This window comes from Camelina sativa, chromosome 10 (genome assembly GCF_030686135.1).
Source record: "Camelina sativa cultivar CO46 ecotype springtype chromosome 10, ASM3068613v1".
Classification (NCBI taxonomy): domain Eukaryota; kingdom Viridiplantae; phylum Streptophyta; class Magnoliopsida; order Brassicales; family Brassicaceae; genus Camelina; species Camelina sativa.
Window position 1 is genome coordinate 12,347,740 of NC_141889.1, and position 14,280 is coordinate 12,362,019.

At 34.3% G+C, this 14,280-nt stretch overlaps 2 protein-coding genes and 1 long non-coding RNA gene across 3 annotated transcripts; 1 reads left to right on the forward strand and 2 right to left on the reverse strand.

Annotated features, from left to right (window-relative positions):
- Positions 1–5,246: 5,246 nt before the first annotated feature.
- Positions 5,247–5,737, forward strand: LOC147936042 (uncharacterized). The gene is made up of 2 exons (XM_087468228.1): positions 5,247–5,313; positions 5,425–5,737. The coding sequence occupies exons 1-2, from the start codon at positions 5,247–5,249 to the stop codon at positions 5,652–5,654; spliced, it is 297 nt and encodes a 98-aa protein (XP_087324354.1). The 3' UTR covers positions 5,655–5,737.
- Positions 5,738–8,507: 2,770 nt separating this feature from the next.
- On the reverse strand, positions 8,508–9,587 carry LOC104718789 (uncharacterized). Its single transcript, XR_756455.3, has 2 exons — positions 9,390–9,587; positions 8,508–8,769 (listed from the first exon to the last, which is right to left on the reverse strand). It is a non-coding gene; the product is annotated as an uncharacterized LOC104718789 (long non-coding RNA).
- Positions 9,588–10,970: 1,383 nt separating this feature from the next.
- LOC104718790 (uncharacterized) lies at positions 10,971–11,685 on the reverse strand. Its single transcript, XM_010436594.2, has one exon. The coding sequence runs from the start codon at positions 11,614–11,616 to the stop codon at positions 11,377–11,379; it is 240 nt and encodes a 79-aa protein (XP_010434896.1). The 5' UTR covers positions 11,617–11,685; the 3' UTR covers positions 10,971–11,376.
- Between the last annotated feature and the right edge of the window lie 2,595 nt (positions 11,686–14,280).

Sequence of the window (14,280 nt, forward strand, 5' to 3'; positions counted from 1 at the left end):
TGGGAAAATCATCGAATATTTTTGGATTTTTGAACAAATGAATATGAACTTGAAAGTTCAAAAGTTCAAAAGACCGCTATTCAAAATTTATTTTGCAAATCAAATGCAAAAAGCTGATGAATGAGATTTCATATAATTATTTATCCTCACATAAATGAATATGAACTTGTAGCTTTGAGAAATCTCACATCCCAGCTAAAAATGCTCCAATAAAATATGTCTATGACGGATGACATAATAAGTCTATGACACATAAGAAACATGATAGACTACTTTGGTTCCTAAGATAAATAAAATCCTCGAAAAGAAAAAGGAGCAAATTAAAAAGAGAATTATACTATCAAAAGAGGAGCAAATGAACTCCTAAAGAGGAGTAGATAGACTTTTAAAGAAGAGCTAATAGACTCCCAAATAGGAGCACATATATTCCTGAGAAGGAGCAAAGATACTCCTCAAGAGGAGTAGAGAAACCGATTGATATGGTTAATAACGAAATCAGGTACCTGAATAAAATCATTTATATAATGATTAAAGAGATCTCGATTAACGATGTCATTACTGGAAAAATGAAACCAAATACATAATGTCGACAATAAAATTATTGTATCGCGCAATGTGATTAATGAGGATCATAAATCTCCGCTTTGTGAGCGTATAAAGATATATATTGGCCAATAAAAGAGTAATCAAGTCTATATTAAACTTGTATGAAAGACGAGCAATTTTTGGACTAGTGGTCCAAGCATCAAAAGGGTATAATGATATATAACAAAATGGTGTGTCGCGCATTGTTTTGTTAAAATACCTTATTAAACAAAATGGATGCTATATGAATGACTTGAAATATGCCTCATGGGATGCTTGAAGAGCTAATCCCGAAAAATATATGATATTACAATTATGTTCTCGAGAACTCATTGATGATCATCAAAACCCTTAAAGGTTATTTGGAAGAAAAGATCTTGTAAACATCTTTCGAAATATATGCTATAATAATCAATTCTAATATAAGTCAAATATATATATATATATAGTTATATAAGATCATATATATATATATGCTGACGAGCATTAATATATTTTATGAATTGTGCATAGAATTTTCTACTAACCTCTTTACAACATATAACTCATTCTCTATGAGTACATTTTGAGATGAGTTGAAACGTATCTTCTATTGCAAAAGTATGATTAACTTGGGTTTAATATATTTTAGAAAGAGCTTTGTTTAGTTGTTATTTCAGATGGAAGATTTATATCAGGTCTATATAAAGATATATAGCAAAACAACGACTTCGTGACGTTTTAGTGATAGACTTTGGTCGTCGCTTATTAAAGTCATGCCAAAATAATTGTGCTTCATATGTCATATCGAGAATTCATAATGGCTCAGATGGTGCCCGAACGTCAACCAATAGTTAGCTGCCGAAGACGGGAGCCTTGTAACATGTTAGGGAAGAACTTGAAACTGAGGGTTCGATCAGCATCAACTAGTTAATGCTTGTTGAGACCCATTAACAAGAAGCAATCGAAAGGAAACAACTCTGTTTGAAGACTCTTTGCATATATCGCCCAAATCAAAGGAAACTACACCAAGAACGACAAGATAAGATCTATTCATCTCTTACACTCAAGAATTCGAGAAGGATAAAGAAGTTGATAGACAGTCCATCAATTCAAGTAACGATGTAGCAGAGTTACTTACAAAGGGAGAGAATATGATGATTCGCGTGGCTGCACTCTTTTTCCCTTATCATGATTTTTATCCCACTGGGTTTTTCCATGACAAGATTTTTAACGAGGCAGCAAATAACATGCAAAAGATCGACTTCGAATGAGAATGTCAATGATGAAGGTGGAGATTGCATCACTATTCGTTGAAAACTACAAAGTATATTTACAAAATCATTTCTTACTTCAACATTGAGAAAGCATATTCACGGTATTGGAATGCATCATCTACGAGGTCTTTGAAGTCTTTTCGAGGGGGAGTTTATGTCGTTGTACTCTTTTTCCCTCGTCATGGGTTTTTCCGTGACAAGGTTTTTAATAAGGCAGTGCATAACTCATTATTGGTGATGGATACTCAAGGGGAGTGTTATGAAATAAGTGTGATTATCCATCACCACATGTGTCTTCCATCTTAATAACACATATCCCTTTACTTGGTGTAACACTTGTTCACCACTTCACCACTTATCCTTCACATATGTACACTTGTCTTTATTTCTTTGTGTAGTGCATGAGTGATCATAGTCTTATCACTAGTATATATAAAGGTCATGTAAGTGAGAATAAGGTGTGAGAGAAAGATGTTGACATAATAAGAAGAAGAATAAGAAATGTGTTAATGTTGCTTTTCCCCACTCTCTCCTCTCTCACGTTCCTCCTCCATTTTCTTTGTACAATTATATAGTTCCTTATACACTTACATATATACACATATATACATATATATTTACGTTATTATTTATAACATAATTGATATCTTTAGTGAAAGATTCATTAGGTGGAGTGGGGGAATTTATAAATGATTTATGAAATATTTTTGTATGATCTTAATATTTGCTAATTTCATGACAGACTGAAGGTTTTTTTTTGTGCACCAAAATCTTCATTCAAATCAGACGGTTACATTGGGGATAGACTGTGACAACCAGTCTTGTGGATCCCACTAGCCACCGCTAGCTTGCCTCCATAGGCCCCAAGCTGGCCCTGCAGGGCATCGATCCTAACCCCTCACTGTGGACATCCAAATCCACCAGTAGGTTAATGGTGCGCCAGGCATTCCTCGAACCCTGGTCCCTACCCTTTAACAACCTTCCAACAGGACAAACTGTCACCAATTGATCTCTAATGGGGTCCACGGGACGGGTTGTCATATAGACGCACTCGGACAAATCCAATAACCAAGCAAAATAGTTAACGACAATACTGCTACAAGCTCCAAACATAGAATCCAAACACTCAGGTAAACAACACCGTCAAGGAGTCCTCCAACCTTGGCAACATGAGAAACAATAAGTGGAAAGGAGTCTTGTGGAACAACAAGCAATAGAAATGCTCTAATGGCTGAGCTTGAAACTGCCACTTGCGCAGAAAAGCGATCCTAAAATCAGTTGTAAACGTAATGGAGATAAAGCACCAAATTACTGAACCGTTGACGATAACACAAGGTGAAGTCTCAGTGGAACATCCTTCACATAAAAGGCTTAAATGTGCAACCCCAATGCAATGACTCCAACAGCTAAAACAATGAGGAAGGGAGTGGTGGCTGAAAAGGAAAAGCCAAAACGAGCAGCTAAAATGAACTGTGAGCCATCACCAAGGGCTCTAGGCTGAAAGCAACCTACAAAGATGCTAGAGGAAATTCCAATGAGCAAATACCGCCAAATTTGGGCAAATTCCAAACAAAGAATGAATGCAAAATGGACATGTCGGAGAAGTATATGATGCATGCAGGGAATAGCAGGAGAAATATCTGATGCTCTGTTTAGTGAAGAAGCAGAAGAAGCCGAGAGGAATTGCATCACGATGGAGATTGGTGAAAGGGACGACAACGAACGCATCAATTGACACCATCAGGTTTTCCTGGTTCTTCGGGTTGGCAAGAGAGGTGGAGATGAGATTGATGGATAAGAAGTGAGGGGGAGCTTCAATAGAACAAAGGACTAAAGTCGGAGGTTAGAAGCGGTTGAGGACTTGCCAGAAGAAGGTGGGCAGCGGGTCGAGAGAGAAAGGTTCTCCGGAAACTCACCGAGGAGTTCTTAGATCCAGACTCCTGCGGAGAAGTAGAAATGGCCAAAGACACAACCAAAAGGAGGCGAGCACGGATTGGGAGAAAAGGGTTCTCCGATGTTTCAGCGAAGGAATTTGCGACCCAGAGACGGGTAGAGAAATGGTGACGCTTGGGCATTCGCCGAAGGAGAATCTGGTGGACAAAGTGGATCCTAAAAACCTGGTAGCATAATGTCAGAAGTGAAAGGAGAAGACAGGCCACGACAGAAGTAATGCTGGATTTGAAGCCGGAAATGCGGTTTGAACGAGCACTTAAACTGAACAAAATTAGATTTGACTGGGGGAAGCGGAACATCAAAGAGAGGACATAGTCCGATGCCGGTGAGCCATAGCAACAATGGCGTCAGAGGGCAGAGTCTCCTTTGTCGACTTAGGAATGGCGGCTAAGACAAACTCAAACGAGGAGGGAGAAGAGTGTCCTTTGCAAAAGCATGCGCGGATATGTAAGAAAATGAAGGTTATAGTTTTATTTTTCTCCGTAATTTATGTATTGCGATAGTAGATAGATGGGAGAGGAAACATTTGTGCCCTAATGTATTGATCAGGAACCGTATCTCTTCTTTCTGCTACTTTGACTCTACATTTTCAACAAGATTCTTGTGTAGAACATATATGTCTACAGTCTACATATGCATGAAACGTGTAATGTAAGTACGCATATGAAGTCATAGGAAATCAGCTTTGGGAAGGTTAACGTACTGCACTGGAAGAAAAGACAAGTGGTCGTCATTCTTAAGATTTGGTCTCGATTGTTTCTTCTCATTTAGCATCCCATTCAACTCTTCTATTATTCCTCGACATTGTTTTTCCTTGATCTATATAGACTTTAGTTGGTGTCAATGTTTGAAAAGAAGAGAGAAAGAATGCTATTCTCTTTATTCCTCAAAACTTTTACAATTTATTTTTCAACATGTAGACATGGGACCGTACATTATTCTTATAAATTCACCACCGATGATAAATTATAAATCATTTTCAAAACTAAACAATATATCTGTTGTACCATGCATGAGAAGCAAACTGGTGTCACCCACTAACGCGCACCACACACTATCTTAATTCTCTACACAGATTCAATGTTCATTTCTTTTTCTAGGTCAAAGGAGCTCAATGTTCGTTCCACATATACTGTCTCTTCTTGTCTTCCTTTACAAAAACAATATATGTCTCTGGCAAAAGTCTCCCCTTGTAATGTCAAGTTTCAGTTTCAGTTCAGTTAACCATTACAAAAGTGGCTATTCATGTGCAAAGTCAAGGGATAGTTCCAAAAAGATAAGTCAACAGAGCTGCTAGACTACTAATCTAATAAAGTGAATATTCGTTTGCTAATTTTTCTATATAAGAGGCCATTAGCTTTCTTTACCAAAACAAGCTAAAAGCAAACAATCAAAGATAACACACAAAGAAAAATACAACTTTCTTCTCTTCTAGTTTGTTATTTGATGGCAATGGCTCAAAATGATAAGGATACAAGAATCGCCCAAAAGGCTTTTGAAATAGTCGATAACGTGTATGGTAAGTCCCAAAAAATAACCCCTAAACCATATGTTCCTGAAAACGAGTTTCCTATTCAGTTTAACCAAAATTCCTACGAATATGTTGGTCCCAAATTTTATACGGTGATAGAGTCAACTAGTACTATTACTGCTCGCCGAGTCATATATCAATCTTCAAATGAGTCAACTATAGTAAAATCGATTGTTTATCATCCTACGGATCGTATTCAATTCTTCAGTGGCGCCCGTCCTTTTGTTGGTCATGTTGACCGCTTTGAGAGGCCGAAAGAACGGGCTATTAGCTGTGATGAGGCCGTCCAGCGCTATGGAGGGGTGCTTATAAAGGAGTTTCGTACTTAAGTGGGGTAAAACGCAAGCTATGCAAGCTAAAGATCGATGAAATATACTAAGTGATAACAAGTATGATAGTTTATATTTCTGCCTTCGGAAAAAGTACAAACCAAGACATAAGTGTTTGTTACTTAAATAAGGTTTAGATCACTACCAACTGTTGGGTCTGTTATGTATTCAGATGAAGTGATATAAGCTGAAACTACTCTAAGCTGAAACTATAATGTTGTGGTGTAATATAATATGATATGCTTTTCTATTAAATGTAATAATGTAAACATTAAAACATGTATGGCATGCGCAATGAAACACGTCAATGAGCACGCAATAATGCATGTCCTACACACCAAGAATAGAAAAGTTCTTTTTGTTATCGTTGTAAAAAACGAGTTAACGACAAATATCGATCGTGACTCTTATATTTTTTTTTTTGTTAAAAGGGTATTCAATTTATATAAATAATTGCCCAATGTGCTATTTCCGGATTTAGGCTCATTACAATTCCATTAAGGCCCAAACCGAATACAATAAACCAGACAAAACTACAAAAACTAAACCGACCCGATTTCCTTAACCGGTTACAGGAAACCCTAATCTCTGAATGAAGAACATATTCAGAGCCGTCGTCCACAGGTTGCGAATACACACCAGAACAGGACCTCCAATGTGCCTGAACGCCGCGAGTCGAACGGAGATGGTGATCCAAGATCTGTTGCCATCCCGCCACCGTAGAGCCGTAGTTGAGGAGGAAGAAGATAAACGAGCTTGTCTTTGTCGAGGAGATCCAAGCTTTGTCATGAAAGGGAAATAGCGGTAGGGAGTAGATCTAGAAACCTTCAACGGTGGCTTAGCTCCGCCTTGCCGCAGACGACTTCCCCCATCAAACAACGGCGCAACGAAACCTCTAGAATCTCAAGTCTTCAGATCTAACCACCATCCCCATTCATTCTAGCCGTGGATCTCCTTCTTCTGTTCTGCGTCGCTACACCCGGCGGTGGAGCTCTCACCGACAGTGTCTCGCAGAAGCTTCTCCTCTCCACTTCTCCCTTGATTTTGATATGAAAGTTTTACCTGGTTGTTGCAGCGGTTTAGGATGAAGCACCATGAGCCACTGGGTTCTCATCGTCGCCGGAATCAACGAAGAACCCCTCCGACGGAGCAAGTGGTTGTGATAAGAAGAAGAAGTTTTTGGAGAGAGAAATCGCCGAGCGTGGATCTCACTCGCGTGACTTCTCTCGAATTTTTTTTTTTATATGTGTAAGTTTGTGACTCTTATACTTGATAATTAATTTTGCACGTATCTAAATATTCAAATCTACAAAGTGAGTTGATTTAAAAAAAATCTCTAGTTGGATTATATATATATGTGCATACTACAGTATGTGTACTAATTAGTATATTTGCCTGTTTCATCTAAAAATTAACTCAATCGTGATATTTTTGCAAACGCAATTAAAATCATACTGTTTTTGTCTCATACAGTTGAAGGAAGCTCAACGCATGATAGAGGAGCAGGCTGCTCATATGTTGAGGTGTGATGCAGAAATTGCTCAGCAATCCGAAGTTATTGCTGGGCAGAAGGACAAGATTGACCATTTCGACTTGGTGGAGCAGTTTCTGCGGGAATGTGATCCACGGTTCTAGCAGTTCTTGACAGCCCATTCAGCTAAAGAGACAACCATAGAGCCTGTTTAACAAGAAGATCCAACTTCAACTTCATACGTTTCTCTATGTCTTACTTAATTAAATATTTTTTTTTGAAGAACTCAATGGCAACTTTAAGTTTATGTTCTACTCCTTTTGGAAAATATAATAACTTCTTCAAGTACAATGTATTTTAGTATTTCATATTATGTGTTGCTTTTGGTTTGCAAATTAGAATCATTTTTTTGGTTTGGTTGACATGGTCGAAATTGAACAAAGAAGAATTAGAATATTCTATATCCAATTTCTGAAAACATTAGTCACCAAAACATCACCAAAACTTATATGACTATTTCCCGACCACATTAACCAACGGATTTGTCCAGTTTCTTAATCCCACTATAGTCGCAAAATAGTCACTATAAGTTACGACTAAATTATGACAACTCTGTGACGACAGGTATATAGTCATAAATTAGTCGCAAAAGTTATACGACTATTTCCCGACCACATTAAACAACGGATTTGTCCAGGTTTCTTAATCACACTATAGTCGCAAAATAGTCACTATAAGTTACGACTACATGATGAGTACTCTGTGACAACACGTATATAGTCATAAAGTAGTCGCAAAAGTGTGACTGATTTTACGATTATAACAATTAGCGACTCTCGAGTCACGACTACATGATATAGTCGCTAATTAGTCATAACTCTTATTATTACAAATACTAGGCGACTAATGTAGTCGCTTAAGCGCTGTTTTCTTCTAGTGTATATATCATTTGCTTCTCAAAACAGTATCTCTGTAAAATGGATGCTGTAAAAGTTAATACAAGTATGGAAGCTTAGACTAAAAAATATGTATGTTGCGAAGTCAAAAATAAAATAACAACCTTAGAGCATCTCCATCACTTTAGAACAATAGAACGGAACCTCTTCAGAATATATGATAATTTCTTTTTGTGTCGAACAGTATACGAGAACTAAAATATTAATATTTTCGATATAATTAAGAACTAAATTTTAAATAGAAAATAAACGAAACCAAACACAGATGCACATATGTCCCCAAGAGTCTCTAGTGAGTGATCTAGTTTCAAAAACGGTTCTGATCATTATTCTAATTTCTCTCTTCTTTTCTCTTAATTATATTTTTAATAGTGAAATACCTCCTTCAGAGAAGTTAAGATCATCTCCAATAGTGAAAAACTTCAATGGTAAAAAGTTTCTTAAAAAAATTGAAATATTATTTGGAAAATTCAAATTTGTTTAACTTGTCATAATTAAACAAACTGAACAATAAAGCAAAATCAACCAAAAGAAGATACAACTTGCCACCTTCTTTAACTTGTCTTCATGCCATCTTCTTTTACAAGTCAACTTATCATCTTCTTTTACTTGTCAACTTGCCAAAACTGATTGAAACAGAAAACATAAACACAAACCATATGCATCAGCCAATTTTGTCGCCTTTGATCTGCAGCAAAACAGCAAACCATAATCTCACAACAAAGCTTGAAAATTCAAAGTTAAACTCAAAGCTATCAAAGTTAATCATTGATACATAACTCTGATTCAAGATTCATGGTTTAAAAGAACATAACTCATTTTAGAACACATACACTCATTCAAGAACACAAACATACAACTAATCTTCTCAGATTACAGAAGCATGTTACACAAACTAAATGATAAACCCAAAGTATAGAAACTGAAACAGACATGAAGATTGATCAAGAACAAACACAAAACTGTGATCAAAAACATATCCAAACATACAACCATATCAAATTCAATTCAAATATGACAGTAATACACAACCAAAACTTTTACAATCTGCTAACAAAAACAAAGAAACGATGGCTTTAGCTTTAGCTTAACACACACCCAAAAGTTATACAATCTTCCAACAAAAACAAAGAAATTGTGGTAGAAATCGTTTCAATCATGACTATGAACGAAGAAAGAGACTGCTTATTGATTCGAAGAATTTTAATTTTCCTAACACCAAATCTTAACTTAGATAAACCTAATATTAATCACATCAAACAACCCTAATTCTTCAAGAACTACAAACGAAAACAGGTAGAATCGTACCAGGAGAAGCATATTAGAGCAGCGTTTCACTAAACTCTCAAATTTGGAATCCCAAAATTGCCGATTAGGTTCACCGACTTTGCAGTTGGTAACCATTGTTTGTCTATATGATGCTCAAGACGGATGAAAGAAGAGATTATTTGCCTTTACTCTTCCAATTTCATGACCCAAATGTTGGGGGTGGATGTTCACTCCCACAAAAGGCCCAATCCAAGAAAGGGCCCAATAATAACAAATCTAAGGGAGGGCATTATAGTCCTTTCGGAGATGAACCGACACAGTTACCTATAAATACGGACCTACAATATCCGTATCGAAGAGAAAAAAGGGAAGAATAGGACGATCTCACTTATAACTTGTAAACATTGACGAGCTCGAAGCTTGTCGTTTGTTAGCTTGTCATTAGAACAGCTCGTTAAGTCTTTTGTAGCCCGACCCTTTTGTACCTTGGCACCAATTTTAATAAGAGAACTTCTGCCCTCTTCTACCGAACTAAACATCTTAATTGTAGCAGATATGGACATCAATACCAAACGGCTCTTTTCATCATATCATCATCATTCCATCACTGTAAACGGATAGCAAATTATGCCTATAAAGATTCTTCTTCTTTAGAGCCATAAGAAAATACGCTGAGAATGTTGAACTTTTATATTTAAATATCAATTACTACAGTATTTAAAAAAATTATCATTAAAAAAATAACTGTAATGTCACATCAAACATTTTAACAGAATATAAGCGGTCATTAGCGGTCGTAAACTTGCAAGTGTTAGACGTATGATCACTAGTTTTTGTATACAAATACAACTAGACTACTGTCTGTACACATAAAGTTGTATAGTTCCTTAGAAAACTTGTATTGTTCGTGTATATTTTGGAAATTGTTATATACATATATACTTTGTGAGTTTTGTTACTGGAATTTTTCCTTATTTGTGTAGGTAATTTTGTTAGGTTCCTACCTAATCGAAAATTTACTAATTTAAAATATAAACATAAATATATAATGATCAGGTTACATACAGTAGAACCTCTATAAATTAATAAGGTCAGGACCATGAAATTTTATTAATTTATAGAGGTTTTAATTTATCGATAAATTAATAATTATTAATTTACCGATAAATTAATAAAATATTAATTTATAAAGAGAATTTTTTATCAGAATTTCAGAGTTTAGAAGAAATTGCTACTACTATTTTTCAAGGTGATGATGTAGTTGAAAAAGATACGACGGTACCTTTACAACCAGTTACACGTAAGGAAGCAATTATCGCGTCAAAAACTCTCTACAATTTTTGGATAAGATTTGAGAAGACAACACCATAAGTTTTTGATGCAGTCAGAAATATTAGAGATGCTCTCCAACAAGAATGCAAATTCAAGAACAAACAAACAACAATAGATTTATATTTCACTAGATTTTCTTAGATATATATATATATATATATATATTTCTTAGATATATATGTATATATATATATGTATATATATATATATATTTCTTAGATATATATATATACTAGTTTATTTGATTATTAATTTATGATATTGATGAGACCATATTTTTACATGGGATTTTCAAAAAAATTATTAATTTATTATTTTATCGAATAGTATCCAAAATTACACTAGTCCCAACTTGGAACCGGAGAAATTTATTAATTTATAGAGGTTATTAATTTACCGAGTATTAATTTATAGAGGTTCTACTGTATGTACATTTCACATGTTACAAACAGACACAAATCCAAGTTGATATTATTACAACAAAACTCTCACGGGAGTAAAGTTTGAACCGGTCTGTATCCACTAACACCATATCTAATTTAGAAAGAAAAAAAAAACTGTAAAAGAGCCTCACATCTTTGGCCATACTAACTTCTTCATCCCTTAACTAGAACGTTGAGGCTTATTGCTTGCGTTTGGTTTAAGCAAGAGAGAAGAAACATATTTTTTAGTTGCGCAAAAACGGCTGCTTGAACTAGCTCGTTGAATATTGATATACCAAAAAGGTGGCACTGGTGGAAGACGTTATGGACTCTTTGACGGTACGTACTTGTGGACCGTAGTAGATGTAAGAACTATTTTGGGTATAGAGAGAAGAGAGGTTGGTATTACAAGGATAAGGAATATTAGGATTTGACATGGAAGTGTTTCTGTTGTGCTTTTGTAACCCATCTCCTGCTATCATCGCATGCCGGTCCTTTCGAGCAAGTTCCATAGTAGTAGAAAGACTAAGTAAGAGAGAGAGAGAGAGAGATTAAGAAATGTATTGATTTTGTTGTTTTGGGTGGTTAGAAAAAACAACAAAGTTAGTGGATTTTATATAGATAGAGTCCTGAGGGTGTAATTGTCTTTCGGACATGATAATATTAACATTAAATTAATAATACGATTTTCACAAAATTGTACTACAACTTAATTTAATATTCTTCGAATTTGTTTATTGATGTGTTGATGGAGAATTTTGAAAATCTAATCAGTAGATGTACAAACTCGTCAGAGTTTAAAATTCAAAGTTAAGTCATATTGAAAATCAAATTACCAAAATAATTTTACATGGTTTTCTTAGGAATGTTGCAATACGCTAGTTTGGTCCGTATTAGTTTGGCAGATTTGTAGCTGGTCGATTGAGATAGGATTTTAAAGAGCCCGGCCCTTCGCACTAAATCTTTAAGGGTACTGGTTTTGATGGATTCGGCGAAACATTAGGTATATATATACATTATATGAGTTGGAGAGAACAAGATCTTGATTTTTCTTTAAGCCTAAACAAATAGTACTGGCCAGAACCACGAAGACTCTTCTAAGACAAGACCAAGCTGGTAGCAATATATTTATGACTTTTAACATGATTTGTGAGGAAAAAATATATAAATATCATATATGCATGATAACGTGTAATGGAAGTATGTATATTTTAATGTACGTAAGTAAAGTATCAATTAACATATCATGTATGCTTAGAGTATAAAAAAATCTCGAGAAATCGTGGGAGAGAAGGGATATGGGATCTGCTTCCGGAGGTTAAAGCGACACTGCTTGGAGAAAAAGAGAAAAGTCGGTAAGGATTTGGTATTCGTTATATTCTCTATTATTTCTTCTCTTTTAGCATCGTATTCTACTCTATTATTATTCCTCTTTATCTCTTTTCATAGACTTTTTGTTCTCAGAATATATCCAAGGATGCCAGTTTTTAGATATTATAATTCTTATCGTAATGATATTATCATGAACCATGTTTTGTAAGGATATAATTCTTATTTATACATTAATTCATAAAACCAATGATTTCACTTAATTAATTCCGGGTTGGAGAATTTTACCAGATCTGATTTTTCTTGCTTTTAAACCCTTATTTTTTTTTTTTTTTTGAGGTGGACCTTTATGTGTGAGTAAATTTGGGTTTCAAATAAATTCAATGGTATGATATATTTAGGAGTGTGATTTAAGAATAATATTTTTTTAAAAATCGTGAGAATTGTAATTATATAATTCGTCTGACCACCTAGTTCTATTGCAAGGGAAAAAAAAAAAACCATTGTTTCGATGCCGCACCTGAAAAAGATGATCAAATTGATGAAAAATTTCGAAACCATAACCTATAAAACACATAATTTATCGCTTTGACCATGAATGTAAAAAAAGTTTGTGTTTGATGTTTTATCTATAAACAAGTTTTAAAAAAGGAAATAGGAGGAAAGCTATGACAGAGAATGATAAGAGCTTGGAAGCTATACATCGAAAATGAAAATGAACAAAACCAAGGGTTTAAGGAAGAATCTGAAAGCAATAGACTGTAAACGAACTGACACAAAACTCGTCATGTACTACAAATAAATCATATCCACGATCCAGTGAACGACGGTGAGTTGTTAAATTTAAAAAGCCATAGCTTTTGAATACATTGTTAAATTCAAAAGAAATCAGTCTCTCTATAAAAGATTTTTTTAACTTGGTATATAGCATTATCTTTTTTTTTTTAATACAGAACTTATAAGTTTTAACAAGATACCAATCTTCCTCCGACCAAAAAAAAAATCTTCCTCCTGAATCTAAAACTTAATTATATAATTTGAGATATTTGAATATATATATATATATATATATATATATATATATATATATACTTTTAACAGGAAAAGGATGAAAGATTCATTATTAAACAACGTTAAATTCTTGGACCCTTAACTTTGTAGGAATCAGTCTCTCTAGAAAAGAAGTTTACAATATATTATTTTTTTTCGTTGAAGAACTTGTATAATATAACTTCGAGCAAGATATCAATCTTCGTCCCGATCGAATCCAAATCTATGCTTTAACAAAAAAACAAAAATAAAATAAATAAAAAATAAAAAACGATTTTATAATTCAAGATATTTGAATCACTGTAAACTTTTTCTAAGACAAAGGCGGAAAGATTCATTTATTAAACAAAATTAAATTTTTTGGAAAAAGACTAAATTTTATTTAAGCCCACACGTGTAAACAATCATAAAGATCTCAATTAAAGGAAAGAAAAGTAAAAGACATTTTGTTTTTTTTTTTTTTGATAACAGGGTACAAGATTGACTCAAAGTAAAAGACATTCATATATGTCTTATACTTAATCAGTAAAACAAACGGTGGAAAGAAAAAGAAAAAATTAGCCAAATTGTTTTTCATATTGTTTGAGTGGTTTGTGATAATAGGGAAACTTTGTCTTCAGATCATCTAGAGTATTTATTTTCAATAGTTACATGTTCTTGACATAAAAAGGAAAGTCTTATCATTAACCTATTTTTGAATAGATTTTGTTTTTTCTTTGTTGTTGTGAGTGTTATTAAAAAAATTCAGTTATATCATTATGTCTAGCTTCATGAAGATTTTTACAAAAGCTGTTTTG

Coding starts and splice junctions, on each gene's coding strand:
- LOC104718790 (XM_010436594.2), bottom strand. CDS start 11,616: ATGGAACTTGCTCGAAAGGACCGGCATGCGATGATAGCAGGAGATGGG.
- LOC147936042 (XM_087468228.1), top strand. CDS start 5,247: ATGGCTCAAAATGATAAGGATACAAGAATCGCCCAAAAGGCTTTTGAA. Junction 5,314..5,424: donor AATAGTCGATAACGTGTATG/GTAAGTCCCAAA, acceptor ATACGGTGATAG/AGTCAACTAGTACTATTACT.